At 39.5% G+C, this 17,627-nt stretch overlaps 9 protein-coding genes across 9 annotated transcripts; 1 reads left to right on the plus strand and 8 right to left on the minus strand.

Annotated features, from left to right (window-relative positions):
- Nucleotides 1-294: 294 nt before the first annotated feature.
- On the minus strand, nucleotides 295-1,473 carry TYS1 (tyrosine--tRNA ligase TYS1; the record flags this gene model as incomplete). Its single annotated transcript, XM_447206.1, has 1 exon — nucleotides 295-1,473. The coding sequence occupies one exon, from the start codon at nucleotides 1,471-1,473 to the stop codon at nucleotides 295-297; it is 1,179 nt and encodes a 392-aa protein (XP_447206.1).
- A 512-nt stretch (nucleotides 1,474-1,985) lies between these two features.
- On the minus strand, nucleotides 1,986-2,891 carry GVI51_H09295 (uncharacterized protein; the record flags this gene model as incomplete). Its single annotated transcript, XM_447207.1, has 1 exon — nucleotides 1,986-2,891. The coding sequence occupies one exon, from the start codon at nucleotides 2,889-2,891 to the stop codon at nucleotides 1,986-1,988; it is 906 nt and encodes a 301-aa protein (XP_447207.1).
- Nucleotides 2,892-3,088: 197 nt separating this feature from the next.
- On the plus strand, nucleotides 3,089-5,341 carry AFG3 (AAA family ATPase AFG3; the record flags this gene model as incomplete). The annotated part of the gene is made up of 1 exon (XM_447208.1): nucleotides 3,089-5,341. The coding sequence occupies one exon, from the start codon at nucleotides 3,089-3,091 to the stop codon at nucleotides 5,339-5,341; it is 2,253 nt and encodes a 750-aa protein (XP_447208.1).
- Nucleotides 5,342-5,647: 306 nt separating this feature from the next.
- BIM1 (microtubule-binding protein BIM1) lies at nucleotides 5,648-6,622 on the minus strand (the record flags this gene model as incomplete). Its single annotated transcript, XM_447209.1, has 1 exon — nucleotides 5,648-6,622. One exon carries the CDS (start codon nucleotides 6,620-6,622, stop codon nucleotides 5,648-5,650), a length of 975 nt encoding a protein of 324 aa, XP_447209.1.
- A 356-nt stretch (nucleotides 6,623-6,978) lies between these two features.
- Nucleotides 6,979-9,204, minus strand: FAA2 (medium-chain fatty acid-CoA ligase FAA2; the record flags this gene model as incomplete). Its single annotated transcript, XM_447210.1, has 1 exon — nucleotides 6,979-9,204. The coding sequence occupies one exon, from the start codon at nucleotides 9,202-9,204 to the stop codon at nucleotides 6,979-6,981; it is 2,226 nt and encodes a 741-aa protein (XP_447210.1).
- A 697-nt stretch (nucleotides 9,205-9,901) lies between these two features.
- On the minus strand, nucleotides 9,902-10,306 carry GVI51_H09383 (uncharacterized protein; the record flags this gene model as incomplete). Its single annotated transcript, XM_447211.1, has 1 exon — nucleotides 9,902-10,306. The coding sequence occupies one exon, from the start codon at nucleotides 10,304-10,306 to the stop codon at nucleotides 9,902-9,904; it is 405 nt and encodes a 134-aa protein (XP_447211.1).
- Nucleotides 10,307-10,758: 452 nt separating this feature from the next.
- Nucleotides 10,759-12,375, minus strand: HEM14 (oxygen-dependent protoporphyrinogen oxidase; the record flags this gene model as incomplete). Its single annotated transcript, XM_447212.1, has 1 exon — nucleotides 10,759-12,375. One exon carries the CDS (start codon nucleotides 12,373-12,375, stop codon nucleotides 10,759-10,761), a length of 1,617 nt encoding a protein of 538 aa, XP_447212.1.
- Nucleotides 12,376-12,793: 418 nt separating this feature from the next.
- On the minus strand, nucleotides 12,794-16,201 carry PRP22 (DEAH-box ATP-dependent RNA helicase PRP22; the record flags this gene model as incomplete). Its single annotated transcript, XM_447213.1, has 1 exon — nucleotides 12,794-16,201. The coding sequence occupies one exon, from the start codon at nucleotides 16,199-16,201 to the stop codon at nucleotides 12,794-12,796; it is 3,408 nt and encodes a 1,135-aa protein (XP_447213.1).
- A 547-nt stretch (nucleotides 16,202-16,748) lies between these two features.
- PRE1 (proteasome core particle subunit beta 4) lies at nucleotides 16,749-17,333 on the minus strand (the record flags this gene model as incomplete). The annotated part of the gene is made up of 1 exon (XM_447214.1): nucleotides 16,749-17,333. The coding sequence occupies one exon, from the start codon at nucleotides 17,331-17,333 to the stop codon at nucleotides 16,749-16,751; it is 585 nt and encodes a 194-aa protein (XP_447214.1).
- Between the last annotated feature and the right edge of the window lie 294 nt (nucleotides 17,334-17,627).

Raw genomic sequence — 17,627 nt, forward strand, 5'->3', positions numbered from 1 at the left:
GATGTTAAACCAAACTGTGCAAGTTTTGGCTTAGAATCAGAGTTTCCATTAAGCTAGTAATCGTATCTGCTCTGCAGATTTCTACCTCATCTCCCTTCATCTTTCAAATTTTAGGAATTTTTCAGTTTGGTTGATCCGGTGAGACGTTGGCAATAGCATGACAATGGGCTGCCGGGTTGACAATAAATGGAACGGGCATGTCCCCTGGGATAGTTAAGTAACGATAAAATGAATGGTATATAATAATTTATATGGTTCTGTAGAGAATAAGATCAGCTATCTATATGCTTGTGTTTATATGGAAGCTTCTTTTAATTCTTCAGTGACGGCCTCTACTTTTGGTTCTTCCGTCTTGGTGGCACCAGGGTATCTAGTACCTTTGTTCTTTGGCTTCTTTACCTTCTTGGTCTTTTCAGGTACAACTTGTGGGTAACCCTTAGCTTCAGCCTCTTGGTATTCCTTGCTGTTGGCGAATTCCTCTCTAATTGGTGCTAGAAGCTCGTTGATGGCATCGGTGACACCAATCTTCAAGTCAACTGGCATTAGTTGTTGTTCCTTAAATGCAGTTTGTAGGTCTTTGAAGGAAGTGTAGGTCACTGGACCACCGAACTTCTCAGGTCTGTTGATGAAGAACTCGAACTTGCCGGTACCTTTCTTTAGTTCTTGAATAGGTTCGATAACATATTCAACAAATGACAGCAAACCGTTGTTTTCTATATCACCTGGACTACAGTAAGCACTGTTGATCTTCTTACCGACCTTCTTTGGTTCTTCCAGCAAGTCAATCTTGGAGTTTGGATCAGATGCAGACATCTTACCACCTTGTGTTAGACCTGGAACCATTGGGTTCATCAAGTGTGCTCTCTTCTTGTAACCTATTCTTGGCAAGTTCTCTTCTGCTAGAACGAAAATCTTACGTTGGTCAACACCACCGAATTGCACATCGACATCCAGGAATTGCTCATCCAAAGCCTGCATCAATGGATAAATCAAACCACTTAGCAATGGGTTGGCAACTTGCTTAACCACATCGGCACCGGCCCTCTTGGCATCATTTTGAGAAACCATGTTGGACAACTTGAAAAGATCCAAAGTATAGTCACCACCCAATTGGTACGATGACCCGACAACAAACTTCAATTTCTCAATTGGAACATTAATACTCTTCAAAATAGCCTTGACAGTGTACTCGTAGTACTTGGTTCTGTAGTTGACAACTTCCAATGGAGCCTTCATATTGTCCAAGAAGGCGTGCAAGTCTGCCAAAAGAACTGTAACCTCGACACCAGCTTTCAAGAAATGTGCTAACTTGGTCATGGCAACAAAGTAACCACAGTGTGGTCTACCAGTTGGAGCTGTACCCCAGTACAACTTCAATGGTCTGCCTTCCTTCAGCACATCCTTGATGATCTGTGGGTTCAACACCTCTTGCAAGTTCTTGGTAATCCACTCGTATTGTTCCTCAGCGTCCATGGCTATAACTTACTTGTCCTCCTAGATAAATCAGCCCAATTACAACCGCTAAATAACTGACAATATCTCACTTCCCTCTTCTTATAAGCCGTCCCGCTGCGCATCGCATGCTTTCATCATTCAGCTTTGTGTGTGTGACACATTTCCAGCTTCTTCGGGCAGAAAAATTTTATTTACCCGGCCGGCAATTTGAGCCATTATCCAAATATAATGCATAGATAATAGTCATTATTAGTCACACTTGAACGTTCGCGGATGCCATTACTTCGGTAGCATTGGATACAATGTTCTTTTATTTCTTCGCGAGAGAGCTTCTCAGTCTTGGCACCTTGGCAGGAGTCTGCTCTGCGCAAAGGATTTCTCATTGAGGCAACTATGAGTACATTCACATTGGAAGCGGTACTTATGGTGACTTTATGAACAGATTTTGTAGGTGTATACCTTCAACTAGATCCTTGCTCTATTCTCGAAGGGTTTCAAGGTTGTCGCTTTAGAAGACTCGCCTTCATGATTCATTCTGCTTCCATTCTACTGGACCCCCATCTCTTGAATATCTCCAGAACGGCACAATCCCAAGGTAACAGATTGTTATTGCTGTTTCTTAGTACACCATCTGATATCTTTTCTGGGATGCATGCGTCAAGGAAAACAGTCCAGTCGTTATACTGCACCTGTTCTTGCTTCAGTAACTCTTGCACTGATAATAGATCAGCTGTATAATTGGCCAAGTAGTCGTCCTTAAATAAGTCTCTGTCTTGTGTAAGCAAGTCTGTTTCGGTAATCGCCTTGGTGTAGGTACCCACTAGCTCCTCGTTGGCATCGAGGACTATGTGGGGACAGAAGCGTGCTACAAGCGAGAACAGCATGCTGTCCACATGCTTGCTCCTGATCTTCCCGTACCCTTCCTGAACCAATTGGATCTTGGCCTCCAGCGACGTAATCTCGGTGAAACACACCAATTGCGCCATCCGTACCGCCTCCACACGGCAGACATTGTCCTTGATCTGTTCGGTAATGTTCACCCCGGTGTGTAAGTATATCAGCAGACACTCCAGCTCCTCCCACATAAGCATTGTAGCATTTGAGGGCGGCCTCTTGTGTAATCGCATAACCACCTCAGGCCACTCTTTGATCCCTCGTATCCGCTTGAGGTGTCTGTCCTTCTCATCTGAGGGTCGACGCTTATCCGAAAAACCACCTTCAATGCCTCGTTCCTGTACCTCAGTAACTTCCACACCGTTACCATCAGCCCTGACATGGCTATCAGCCCTGGTATGGCCCTCAGCTGCAGCTTCAAGCTCTTTCAACCGTCGCTCATACTTCTCTGCAAGCTCTGCTTCTATCTCCCGTCGCACCCGCTGCTCAACCTCCTTCAAGTACTCGCTAAACTCACCGACTATCCTGCTCTCGCTGCTCATCGTTTCCTCTTCCCAGCCTATTCCCAGTTTCTTCCCAGTCTCTTCGATCCAATGTTCTTATAATCTTCATTGCTCGTGATCTTATCACCGCATCTCAAGAGCGGAGTCCCAAATTATAAGAAGCTCAAGAGGTTTGGTAAGTAGCAGTTGCAAGGCCATCTTAAACACAAAGGACATCATAAGTAAAGTATACAAGGATGCTCAGGTTACTTACGAGACTTAATGTACCTGTGCGGGCTATGAGGCCCATGCCGCTGGCGCCATTAGCGAGGGCGCTGCCTGTGACGAGACCCCTAGCGTTGCCACTCAGGTTCTACTCAGATATGAATAGCCGGAAGCAGGAAACTGGCAGTGGGGGTTCTAGTGATGGTGGACCCGCTGGCGATGAGGGTTCTGGTGGTAAGGGTCAGGGCCAGGGCAAAGGACCCGGTAAGGACCCGCGCGAAGAGATGATGAAGGCCTTCTGGCAGTATGTGAAGTCTAAGGAATTCCAGAATACCATGTACTTGACCATCGGTTTGTCGTTTATATACACGTTGATGAGTGCCAACGAGGACACCAGTGGTCGTGATCCGCTGACTTTCCAGGATTTCAAGGCCAAGTACTTGGAGAAAGGGCTTGTGAAGAAGATCTACGTCATTAATAAGTACCTAGTTGAGGCTGAGCTGGTGCCTCTGGCAAACGATAGTAATGGGCAATATGGTGCCAATGGTATGGTGCCCAGAGTAATTTCATTTACCATCGGGTCCGCAGATGTCTTTGAAGAGCAACTGGATGAGTTGCAAGACAGGCTACAAATACCTCCAAGTGAACGTATCCCAGTGCAGTATGTTGAAAGGGCATCGGCATTCCAGTATCTATATCCATTTATCCCCACTGTATTGCTGATTGGTGGTCTCTACTTTATTGCTAAGAAGTTGAACCCTAATGCTAACATGAACGGAGGGGGAGGTTCATCGGGTATGTTTGGTGTCGGCAAATCAAAGGCTAAACTATTCAATAAAGAAACAGACATTAAAATATCTTTCAAGGATGTTGCCGGTTGTGATGAGGCTAAACAGGAAATTATGGAATTCGTTCATTTCTTGAAGAATCCGGCAAAGTATACACAATTGGGCGCTAAGATCCCTAGAGGTGCTATATTGTCTGGTCCTCCAGGTACAGGTAAGACATTATTGGCAAAGGCTACTGCTGGTGAAGCAGGTGTACCTTTCCTTTCTGTGTCAGGTTCAGAGTTTGTGGAAATGTTTGTCGGTGTAGGTGCATCTCGTGTCAGGGACTTATTTGAACAGGCTAGGCAGATGGCTCCTTCTATCATATTTGTTGATGAAATAGATGCTATCGGAAAAGAAAGAGGTAAAGGGGGTGCTCTTGGTGGTGCCAATGACGAAAGAGAAGCAACCCTAAATCAACTGCTTGTGGAGATGGACGGTTTTAGCACTAGCGATCAAGTCGTGGTCATTGCAGGTACCAACAGAATGGATGTTTTAGACCCAGCACTTATGAGACCAGGTAGATTTGATAGACACATCGAAATTGATGCACCTGATATGAGCGGAAGGAAGGCCATATATAATGTTCATTTACAACGACTAAACCTTGACCCCAAACTAACAGAGACTGCTGAGAAGCGTGACAACCTATCGGGTAAACTTGCCACGTTGACACCTGGTTTTACTGGTGCAGATATCGCTAACGCCTGTAATGAAGCTGCGTTGATCGCTGCAAGACATCAGGATAAGTATGTTGAACTATTACACTTTGAACAGGCCATTGAAAGAGTCATTGCTGGCTTAGAAAAGAAATCGAAGGTTTTGTCGCCAGAAGAGAAGAAAACAGTTGCATATCATGAAGCTGGCCATGCTATTTGTGGATGGTTTTTGCAATATGCAGACCCGCTATTGAAGGTAAGCATCATTCCTCGTGGTCATGGTGCGCTTGGATATGCCCAATATCTTCCTTCAGATCAGTATTTAATTACAGAGGAACAGTTTAGACATAGAATGATTATGGCTTTAGGAGGTAGAGTGAGCGAAGAGCTGCACTTTCCTTCAGTAACAAGTGGTGCTCATGATGATTTCAAGAAGGTTACAAATATGGCGCATGCTATGGTCACATCTCTGGGAATGTCGAAGGAGATTGGATATCTGTCTTATGACCAAAAAGGATCCGGATTTCAAATAAACAAGCCTTTTAGTGAGAAAACAGGGAGAAAAATTGATTTAGAAGTAAAGCGTATTGTTGATGAAGCCCACGAGGCATGCCGCAAGCTGTTAACGGAGAATCTGGAAGATGTAGATAAAGTCGCAAAGTTACTACTTCAAAAAGAAGCTATTAGCAGAGAAGATATGATCAAGCTTGTTGGACCAAGACCATTCCCAGAGAAAAACGAAGCTTTTGAAAAGTATCTGGATAATGGTCTAAATGGACCAGCACCTGCAACTGACTAGGTGCTAGATATTAGAGGTTTGATTGAAAGACACGAACTAATATCAACAAGCAGTATTTTTAATATTCATTACCTCAAGGGCGTTAGCTTATAGTACGGACTCTATATCTCTGACGAGATTTGAAAAATGGAAGCTGGCTCATGTAAATATACAACATTCTGTTAAGTAATTATTTAATAAGGAATTAAGTTATCTATTATATATTGGACAAGCTGATCTTGGATTGACCTCGGAGGATCATTTTTAATAATTAAGTTCTTGTATGTTAAATAGTATTACAAATTATTTTCAGGTTTGGCATTCGTCTTAGAAAGTTTCTTCGTCAATTATCAAGTTGTTACTTGATCGCAGCGATTCTCCCTCGAGGGTTTGTGATGCTATATTTCCTGAAGAAGTGTTGTTAGTTGTAATCCTGTTGGATTCATTAGTATCTTTAGTTTCTTCGTTAGACGCCGACTCAATAGTGGCATATAAAATATGCTGTACTTTGTTAGTAAATTTATCAAGTTCTTCGACATCGCCCTTGTATAAACCCTCCTTGATAAAATCTTGAGTAGTTTGGACTAATATTTCGATGTCGCGCAGTTTAGAGAAATAAAAGTTATTCTCTGCTTCCATAGCCGTTAGAGCCTCTTTAAAAGTTCCCATTTCTTGTTCCATCTCTTGAATTTTGTTATGAGATTGAGATAGCTCAGTTTGCAAAGCTATTATTTGCTCACTGGTTACCCTACGATTTATATTGTTTCCTGAAGTTCCGCTGGCATACCTTGTAGATAGAGATTGAGTACGGCTTAGAGATGTCGAGTCACTCATATTTCTTCGTTTAGATATGTTTAGTGTAGAACTACTATTACTAGCACTGGAGAGTCCAGAAGGTGTACCTGGAGTACCGCTATTTGTACTCGATATTGGTCTGTAATTCCTGCGTGCCTCCGCATCATAAGGTGTTCCATCTTTATTGTTTACCCAGTATTTTTTGAGCCATTGTAAGAACTCCAGATTGTCTTGAAACCGGCATCTAATTAATTTATCTACATATACTGTCTTCTCAATATTGTGCTTGGTAAAGTTACTCTGAAGAACTTTATAATTTATTTGGTTCTCATAGTCTGCAGTACTGTTAAACCGAACTCTGTGCATGGGTACATCACCATAAATAGAGTCCATTATTTGACAATAGGCGGCACCTGTGCCACATTCTTCTATCTTCTTATAGTTCAACTTCAACAGATCATTCAACCAATTTAATAGTTCAGTTCGTGATTCACCTATCCCGCTCATAGTTGTCTGCTAGCACACTCTTTCTTGTTTTGGAAATTATCAAACACACACTCAATTGCCAGTATATTATTAACTTGTATTAGTAGGATGAGGGCGCCAATTGACTAAGGGTTAAGATCTTGTTTCATGTAACGCCAGAGTTACTTTTGTTTAGAGTGGTTCGATGCCCTTTTATTTCACGCGTCACTTCTTTCAAAAACGTACAAGTTGACGCGTTACTGCAGAGCCATAAAGACCAAAGTCATACATATAATCAATAAAGTTGCCATTTATTAGACAGTTTAATGCTGTTTATTCAAGTTTCTGGAATATATAATACTTAAAAAATTTTAGAAAAAAGGCAGCTGTATAGATACTTACAGTTTTTGAGCTTTTATAACAGAGCCTTCTTTGTAGAGATCATCAAGAATATCCTTAAAAAATTTGGAAGCCTTTTGTCTTTTTATCTTTAATGTTGGTGTTACGACATCGTCTTCTACCTTTAATGGTTCTAATCCAACGTAGATATTATGAAGTTTTTCAAAACCTTGTAATCCAACACAAGATCGGTTAATTAATTGCAACAAGACAAGTCTTAACTTTTTGTCCGAGTTAATTTGGTCCAATAATTTCTCATCCGTCCAGGACTTTATTTCTGGGTGGGAGTGCATCAATTGAGGTCTTAAGGACTCTAGATCTAATCCCAAAATACCAACCAAGAAATTTTGCAGCGAGTTACCATACACAAATGCTTGAGTGATATATGGAGAAGACGATAAGTAAGTGTTTTCAATCTTTTCAGGGCCAATATACTCACCGTGTGCTAGTTTGAAGAAGTTCTTGACACGGTCAATAATATGTAAACGTCCCTTCTTGTCAATGTAGCTAACATCACCAGTTGAGAACCAGCCGTCCTTATCGATAGCCTTGTTCGTCTCATCTGGATTCTTGAAATATCTGTCAAATATTTGAGGACCACGAAGTTGCAACTCACCTTTCAGGTCCCTCTCCGCATCATATCCCATATCAGGAACAGACTTTAATCTACATTCAGCAGATATACCAATAGGACCACAAGAGCCTACGTCTTTCTCATCTTGTTCACTGATACATATACCAGCAAAAGATTCAGTAAGTCCGTACCCTTGTCTAACACCAACATCTAAGCAACTCTTCAAAAACAACAAGGTCTCTTTGGCAATTGGTGCTGAACCCGTAACCATAAAGTCAGTTCTGGAGAGACCAAGTTGTTCGCGAACTTTGTTAATCAGGACTTTCTTGTAAATGAGAGAGTTAACCAGAGAGTCATCTGGACCAGCCTTAGTTGAGTACCTGTTGATCTTAGCATTCACAATCGTTCCTGAAATGGCTCTACTAACAGCCGATTTATCAAACGAGTTCTTGATACCAGCTTCGAACCGAGTTAAAATACGTGGGACGAGTGCTAGGTTGTCAGGTTTCAAGATCTTTAAATCTTCCACCAGCGCTGAAGGATCAGGGATATGTAAGAAACCTAAACCTGCACCAATGGCCAAATCATACGCACAAATCATTCTTTCAAAGATATGTGCCAATGGCAAGAAACATAAGTCATAAAGTTGTCTGTGGGCCTTATCTGGATTCTTTCTAAATGTAGAGAAGGCAAAGGCTAGCCCAGAGGCGATATTAGTATGACTCATTTCAACACCTTTTGGTAGACCAGTTGTACCAGAAGTGAAAGAGATCGTATATAAGTCATCCGGTTTGGGTTTAATAATTGGGATCTTATTCAAAGCGCCCAATTTTTCGACCTGGGAAAGTGTATGTACTGAGATTTTCTCCCCATTTGCATTAGTGGCATTTGGTAGAGAGGACGTATTTAGCATGTGCAGCTCTTCATCGCTCAAATCCTCTATACACACTAAAGTGTTTAAATGTTTCAATTGAGGTAAAATCTTCAAAACATTGTACATATTCGACTTGGCAAAGATTAAAATTGGGGACTCGGTTAAATTCATTATGTACTCTGAGGTTTCTGGTCCCAAAGTTTCATAAAGCGCAGTGTTCGGTAAGGAGTATGCCTGGCATGCCAAATCAGTCAATATCCATTCTGGACGGTTGTGAGACAAGATGGCCACAATTAAATCCTTGTTGTCTGTTAATTTCCGACGTCTCTTGGTATTGACTAAAGTCATAATACCACTACCCAGTGCCTGGGACCGTTCTAAAGTCCGCTGGTAGGAGTCGAATTCATAGTACTGCTCCCAATCTTGTTTTTCGTCATTGTAAGGCCTACGACCTAGACAATCGTTATCTGGCCAGTTCCTAGCGCTGAATAGAAAGTAGTCATAGTAGGTTGCTAGGTTTTTATCCATACACGTGACTAAACGTTCGGTAGACAGAATACTTCTGTAAACTGGACTGAACCCCTTCGCCTGTGATCCTGGCACAGGAACAGCCTGCGCCTGCAGGAACTTTCTATAGTCTGGGTGGTTAGACAGTGGGAAAGTATCCATCAGCGCGCGAAGGTACTCATCAGATCCGGGCTTATACCCGGATAATCTCTTCTTCAATTCAGCATACCGAGGAGATGTCTCTACCAACTCAGTCACTGAGAAGCTCATTGTAATTTCTTTTAAGGTGTTTGAAGTTATCTACTCTATGTTTACTCAAAGCTTAGCTCGAATACTTTTACAGTGCTCGCTATTTATACTTTCAGTTCTCTCCACCTTGACAGTTTCTGATCCATGAAGAACTCCAACTTGTTAGCATCACCGTTCTCAATCTCCAAAGTCCTTCAAGAGCACCAGTCGGAGGATGAACGGCTGTTAAACAGATGCAATTGCGAAGTCGGTCAAGGTCATCGCAATCCCATCTTTAACAACTAAGAACCCTTTCGGAGTTTATTATCGCAAAGCCGGGTTTGATTGCAAGGGTTTGTGGGGTCCCACACTCCAACTGGCTTCTCCAAAGTAAGTGTCCTGAAATCCGCATCCGAGAGACCCCCTAAATCACCTTGTAGTTGTGCAATCACATGTAAAACAACGTACCAGTGTATATATCCCGTGATATGTTGGTGTACGTAGGTGAGCGTGTTCTGCTAACATTATATAATAGGAATACTATCGCTATAGTCTTACGGTACAGGTAGTAATTTATATATTTTGATTGTAGTTATTTATATTTTATGGATATGTCTTTTTTTTGAAGTAGATAACATATTTAGATTATAGATTCAAGGCTTTTGTTACTTGTGAAAAGTCTGTTGGAAAGCGTGAGTGGGGTTTCTTTCTTCTTAGCAATGCTTTGTTCACATCACCTTTAAAGATCTTCAAAGATATTTGTGGAAGTAAAACTGTAATAGTATAATCCAGTTTCTTTTAAGTTGAATCGTTTCCACAAGTTGGTCTTGGCCATTGAGTACAGTTTTTGAATCATGACACCCAAGATATTATCATCCACCTGTTTCAAATGGGATTCGCCTATGGTCCACTCCTTGTTTTTGTCCAAATCAATACCTTGTTGTAGGTTATGAAATTCAATGGTTTGCTCATTTTCTGGGTCAGTTGCCGCCTGGATACTGGCAAGGACTGCGCCTTGGTGCTTTTCGACTAATTCATTGATGTAGCCCTGGACATAACCATGTAACTCTTCTTTGTTATTTGAATCAATACACATGGCAACACTAATCGGAACAACTAGTGATAGTAAGTTAGTAAGTTTCATATCTTTTCTCTTGTAGTTTGATTATTGGGTGAATACTAAGATTTGGTTCCAAAACACAGAATACTCTAAAAAAAAGTATTCAGTTCTTTCAAATTTGGTAACAATTCAGCATTGTACATCCTTTATATATGTTGGAGTTTATGACTTCCTTTTATTACGGTCCTTTTGCTGTAATCTTTTTGTTGCTAAAATTATTTTTGTGGCGGTTCTGCAACTTTAGCAAATATTATTTAATAGAAAATTTAGCATAAATAGTTTAATAGCAAGCACAGGGAAGGTTTAAAAAAAAGTGTTAGCTCTTGAAATAAATACAGTACTAAAGATCAAATAAATAAGTAGTAGAAAAGAAGTAAATACAGGGAATGCCATTTAGCAAGACTTGGCCAAAATTTTTGTAGTTTCGTGTTATTTTATGTTCTCTTCTGTTATCAGCAACTTATGGAGCATAAGATTTAACGTAGTTTTAACGCATCTTGGAATCCATCTGCAAAAACATCAGGGATACCAGGACCAATGGCAAAGCCCATACCACCTATAGAAACCTTGTTGTTGAAGAGTTTTAGTATTTTCTTTTCCATATCGGTTTGCCAATCCATGTAGCCAACATTATATTTTGGCAAACACTTGTTTGCAGGAGTTACCTGCCACAAACCTCTGTCAAGATCATTAGGTGATACTCCCAAATGTCTCTCTAAAGTGTTTCTAACAGCATCGATAATCTGCTCATCTTTTGGTACTACAGGTTCACCGGTAGCAGGATCGTTATACATATATCCACCAACCATAGCTGTTAACTTAGTATAAGATTTTTTGTCTGATGATACCATTTCTTGTGCATTCTCAATGTTTTTCAAGTTTTGCTCAATAACTGAGTCAAAGATCACACCCAATAGTTTTTCTTTATTTGGGTTTGACTCAGGTACCAGATAGCCAAAACCACGGTTTTTCTTTGGGATGACATCCTTATCAGGCAGGTAGAAATTTACCAAAACCACGGTATTGGCTTTGATGGTCTCCAGACTGTCGGCTATATGGCCATCAATCTCACGTAGTAATGGTCCCAATCTATGGGGAATACCGGTTAGGCGAACGTGGTCAAATTTCTCTGTGGACTTTCCGTGATTAATTTCAACAGTTATGTTATTATTGTCAGACTTTGCGTCTGAGATTAATTTAGTGATAGCTGAGTTATTCAAAACGGAGACATTAGGCATGGATTCAAGACCTTTGAGTAATGTTTGGCAGAAGCTTTCTAGGCCTCCCTTAAAACCTAACATGGGGTAATGCTTTAACTTCTTAGACAGCTCTAATATCTTAGACTCTTCCTTTCCCATTACTTTAGTATATTTATCGAGAATCAAGGTTAAAGAGTCAGCATTCTTTTTCCTGTCTTTTTTAGTCTTCATCGAATGAATTAATGCTTTTGTGTTAGAGCCAAACTTCAGTTCATTTGCTACCATCTTGTGCATAACTTTTTTGGCACTGAGAGTATTAATATCGTCAGCATAGATACCTCTATATATGGCACTGAAGACATTTTTACCTAAATGCTCATTACCCATTCTTTTATCTAACATGGAAGCCACAGTTTCATCCTTACCGGGGTTTGCACTGGCTTTTCTCCAGAATTCACCTAGCATTGCAGGTATAATACCTTTCCCTAAATCACTCATTATGAATTTAATACCACTCAAAAAGGAGTCAGGTACCTTAACTAGTTTGTCATTTGGATCAAGTAAAAACTTCTTATCAGCATCAGAGTTGTGTTCTATAAAATGTACTATGTCCAAGCTTTTCAGGTCTTTCATGGCATCGATCATCATTACTGTCCCATCTGATACACCTCTTAAGGTTCTTGGTCCACGTTCTATCATTACTGGTTGACCATTCTTGTCCTTTGTCTGCCATGAATTGATCCATCCACTATTTCTTGCTGCCTTTTCATACAATGTAACAGATACATCTGGCCTCATTTTGGCTAAGAAGTATGCAAATGATAGACCAGCTATACCGCTACCACCTACAGCCACTTTGGCATTCTTAGGAAGAGCTGTCAAGGGAGAAAGCATCGTCTATCAGCTATCAATTGATTGTAATGTCTCTCCTGGTTCTTTCACCAAAGTCAGTGAAGTAACTTCTTCCCTTAACAAAGTTGTCTTGCAGTTATAAACAAGTGAAACCAAATAAGTTAAATGCAAATTGACTGAGTAAACGCATTATGTATTCCTCTATTCAAATTATGTGTATTGTATAATATATGACTTCCGTTTAGGCAGAAACGATGAATTGCCCATTTCCACATTTTTTCATCATTTCCCCACGAGAATTTCTGTGTCTTCCATTGTTCTAATTTAATATTTATGAAAATTATGTCAAAAAATAAAAGGGCTCATCGTATAGCTCCAGAAAAAAACTCATATAATACTATTTATTAAGTTGTGTTCTAATTATGTGAAAGCTTCCAATTCTAAAGGCAACATATAATCCTCATTTTTTTTTCATTCCTAGTGCCTTCTCCCTATTTTGTTTCTTAGAGCTTAATCTCCAAGAGTTCTGGTCCTTGGAATGTCTGTTGAAAAGTGGTTCTATCTTAGTCTTCTTACGAGATTGGCTGTTCTCATCTGCAACTTTATAAAAGTGAGGAGCAACTTCTAATAACCATTGAGGCTCTATACCTGATATTTGGGACATGAACTCTCTCGTAGTCAGAATTAAGCTGTGATATATTACATACTCATATTCCCTGCCATATAGTGCACTAGATGGGTGTATTCCAACTTCTGTCCCACCATTAATTGTCTTGTATCCAGATTTTGTTTCCCTTTTAGCAGCATTTAAGAAGAAACCACTTACTAAAGTTTTTCGAATTATCTCCGGATTCTCGTTACAGCTAGTAATGGGTAAGTTTAAACGCTCGAAAATCATCGAGATTTGCCTCTTAACATCTTTAGCTCTTCTCAAGTGTCTGAAGTGAAGGAAGTTAGTATTACAAAAATCTTCAGAACAATTTGACCTCTCCCACCTATTGTAAACGTTTAGTAATGTTAAATGATCACCATAAGGATGATGAAACCTAGCCTTTTTGCCGTCTGCTTCCTGTTGCTTGTTCTTTGGTCTATAAAACACATTTTGCACAGACAGCATAGCAATTATTGTTATCATCTCATCAGAGCAGTTATTGCTAACTGATGAGAGAAGCGCTCTAGCAAGGGTAGGCTCCATTGGGAAGAGGGACATTCTTTGACCCAATTTTGTCAGGTGACCATCGGCATCTAAAGCTTGAAGATGATATAATTCCTCCAATGCATGTACCATTAAACTCTTTGGAGGTGGGTCCATGAAGTCAAAATGTAGTAAATCATTAATCCCCATTGCCTTTAGCATTAAAATAGTATGGAGTAAGTTCTGACGCTGTATTTCAGGAATCGCATTTGGAAGCATTTCATTTTGATATGAGGACTCTGTATACAATCTATAACACTTACCTGGACCTGTTCTACCTGCTCTACCCTTTCTCTGATTAGCTTGAGCTTGTGATATGGGAGCAACTACTAGTTGTTCCATACCTGCCCTAGGAGAGTAAGTATTTACTTTTGAAAACCCAGGATCCACCACGTAAAAAATACCATCAATAGTAATCGATGTTTCGGCAATATTAGTTGCAAAAATTACTTTCCGACTACCTCTCGGAGTGGGTTCAAAAATTTTAGACTGAATCTCACTTGGTAAGGCTGAGTATACTGGCAAAATAATCAATGGATCAATCTTATCGCCCATTTCCTTAGCCCTTTCAAAAAGAACTTCGCAGCATGTATCGATTTCTTCTTGGCCAGTCAAGAACACCAAAATATCACCTGGGCCTTCAGAAGTATGAATATCCATGACACAGTCAAGTGAACTAGCAATGTAATCCATTGTAGGAGTTTTTGAATAAAGAACTTCAACAGGAAATGTTTTTCCCGGAATATTAATAATTGGACAATTGTTGAAATACTCGGCAAATTTGTTAGAGTCCAACGTTGCAGATGTAACAATAACTTTTAGGTCATCTCTTTTCATAGCAGCCTTTTTTAATAATGCGAATAAAACGTCAGTAGCTATGGTCCTCTCATGTGCTTCATCCAGCATGATGACGGAGTACTTTGATAATATCGGATCTAATAGAGCTTCTTGCTGCAGCATACCATCGGTCATATATTTGATGCGTGTCACATCCGAAGTTACATTCTCAAAACGAATAGTATAACCGACCTCACGGCCAATTTTACAACCAACTTCCTCAGCAACCCTCCTCGCTACGGACTCGGCCGCAACACGACGAGGTTGGGTACACCCAATTATTCCATTTTTACTAAACCCTTCATCATCTAGGTATTGTGTAATCTGGGTAGTTTTACCTGAACCTGTCTCACCAACTATAACTAGAAACTGATTGTTTTTAATTTCTGACATAAGTTTTTCACGCATGGAATACACCGGCAAAGATTTCCTTTGCGCTGATATCGGTTTTGCGGACTTTTTACCATAGCTTACTTTCTCTCTCGATTTCTTTTTCTCCCAGGAGGTAACTGTCAATTGCTGCCTCAAATCATCAATCTCTTTCTTAATTTGTAATGGGTCTTTAGTAGGATCCTCGATTTTCCGTTTCTGTTTAATTTGTTCTTCAATATCCTTTTTTTTCTGTAGTTTTTCCTCTCTATGCTGGAGCATTAATTTAGAACCTTGGGATCCAGCTCTGTTTAATGACCCCATAGGATTATTCGAGAGTTTTGGGAGCTCATATTTTTTAGACACTTTCTTGCCCTCTTTTCTAAGGAACTTTGGTCTATCATTCGGGTTGCGTTCTATATCTATCTCTTCTATCTCATTAATATTATCACTTTGATCTTCTGTTTTATCATTGTTGCCTTCATGATCTACCACTTCTTTCTGATCGTATTTCAGTAGTTCTGGGTAGTCTTTAATTGATGCCATACCAGAAGCAATTAGCTGTCGGAGCTCCCATCTTTCTGGAGATGTTAATTTTCTCTTCCGTATTGGATTGGATTGTTTTTCACCTGGTCTACCTCTAACCTTCAATGATTCTACATCGACATCAGTCGATTCCTTCTCCTTTCCTGAAACTTGATCTATGTTGATCATGGATAAAGATATTTTTCCATTAGTCATAATTTTACTAATCTTGACATAGACTGTCTGTCCTTGTTTTACAACATCGGAAGGATGACGTACTTTGTTTTTGCACAGTTCAGATATATGAACTAAACCTTCACCACATTCTTTTTTGAGGTGTAGAATCTGTACAAAACATCCAAAAGGCATAATTTTCTTTATTATTCCTTTGTAAATCTTCCCTAAAACCGGCTGTTCATCTTCAGTGATAAAATTCATTGACAATAAGTCCTTACTATCATATATATCCTCCCATTTTATAGTTTCATTGGGTAGTTCCAGTCCATCTACTTCATTTTTTATCCTTACCTTTGTTTTAACGGTTAATTGTCCTTGTGAAGCATTATATGAGTCGAATAGTTTCTTTGCTACAATTGGAGGTACACCTGTGTTCATTTCCGTGAGTTTTTTCAATAATGTACTAATATTGGGACTGTCTTTAACTATTTGCAGAATAAACTCTGCAACAACATTATCACTTATACCTAGTTCACTGTCTAATACTTTTGATATTGATGAGATGGGATCATCTTTAACAGTACTTGTTAGTGTAGCGTAAAGCCTCTGTATCTTGTCAGTCTCCAAAACTACTCCCAGGGCCTCAAATTTCTTTTCAAACTCGTTCAGATCTTGACTTTCTTGAGCTATCCTCAGCACAAATTCAACAACTACCGGGTCTTTAGTACCTAATATGGATTCTATGTCATCGTCATTTTTATTCATACTTTGATCAATAGCTGATAAATTTTCTGAATTAAAAATAATCTATTCACTTGAGCAACTCATAAGATTTTTACTCTTGGAGAATTCGAAATAGCTAATTTGATAATGTTAATTTCGAACTTTCTATTTTTGAATAGGAATACCTTACTTTAGTCATTAGATGATTTAGCTCATCGCAAACTTTAATAGCGAGATTCTTTTATCATTATGAACGGTATATTTCTATCCATAGAGGTGCGCATACAGTCTCATTGAATGATATGTAGGGCAATACGTAACAGGTCAAGATACAGTATAAGATATATGATATGCTGGCAATAGTAATAATAAGTAGTATAGATGAAAAAATATATCGTAAATTTCTTCCTAATGATTATACAAGAAAAAGCTTAAAAAAATAAATGCTGAGATATACAGTTAGAATATTGGAGCCAGATCAATTTGTATCCTTCTTTTCTGTTCATGAGAAAGTCCATGACAACTATGAAAAGGATGTCAAAATATGCTCGAGCATTCTAATTTGCTTTGTCCTATGTGAAACATTCATTTATTGTTCAACCTCTCTAACACCGTCCTTGTCAACTATCTTGACTATAACACCTTTGAAATCAATTGGCATTCTCTTTTGCAATTCGGCAATACATAGTTTCAGAAGTTCTAGACCCTCTGTGGTGGTCATATCTGGTCTATAATGGTGATCCAGCAACGAAAATGTGTAGAATCCGGAGTATCCATGTGCTGCGTATGGCAAGTCAACCTTAGTACCTAGGTAATCGATCTGGTATAGTTCTGGCTTCTCTTTTTTAGTATCATAGCCACCTATTAGGACATTCACTTGGTATGGTTTCCTAGATCTGATGGATTTTGCGAGTTCCTGTCTGACGTAGCTTGACACAGCACTGGGCGAAAGCTCGTAGTTTTCCCTTATAGAGTATAATTGCATGTTGGCTTGGATGTATTCTGCAAACTGGACGGTGTCACCAGCTTCACCAGTGAAAGTCATTAGTGTGTGAGGCGATAGTAATCTGGACTTGTCATCGCTATCCTTTAACACAGAAATACCTCTCGTTACCGCCTTAGAGGTAGCCAAGATGACAGAATCCTGAACTCTTATACCTAGAATAATATCCATCGTAAGTTTCTTCTTATAATATAGACTTTTTTGCCGCTAGTTAAATCAACTCAATTGACTTAGTATTTCTTCAAAAGTATTCAAATGAAAAAAAAAATATATGTGAGCACTACCTTCCTATTCTAAACTTTTTCCGTTTAGTTAAGTTGACTTGCTTTGAGTGTTCTGTGAATTGTCAGTAGAACTAATGTAACTGAAGATAATCTGATTCCTAGTAGAATTCATCCAATTCTAACCTTTGATCTGGGTATGCTCAATTAGCTGCTATTTCGCCACTTTCTTCATATTTGAGGG

Source organism: Nakaseomyces glabratus, chromosome H, assembly GCF_010111755.1.
Source record: "Nakaseomyces glabratus chromosome H, complete sequence".
Taxonomy (NCBI): Eukaryota; Fungi; Ascomycota; class Saccharomycetes; order Saccharomycetales; family Saccharomycetaceae; genus Nakaseomyces; species Nakaseomyces glabratus.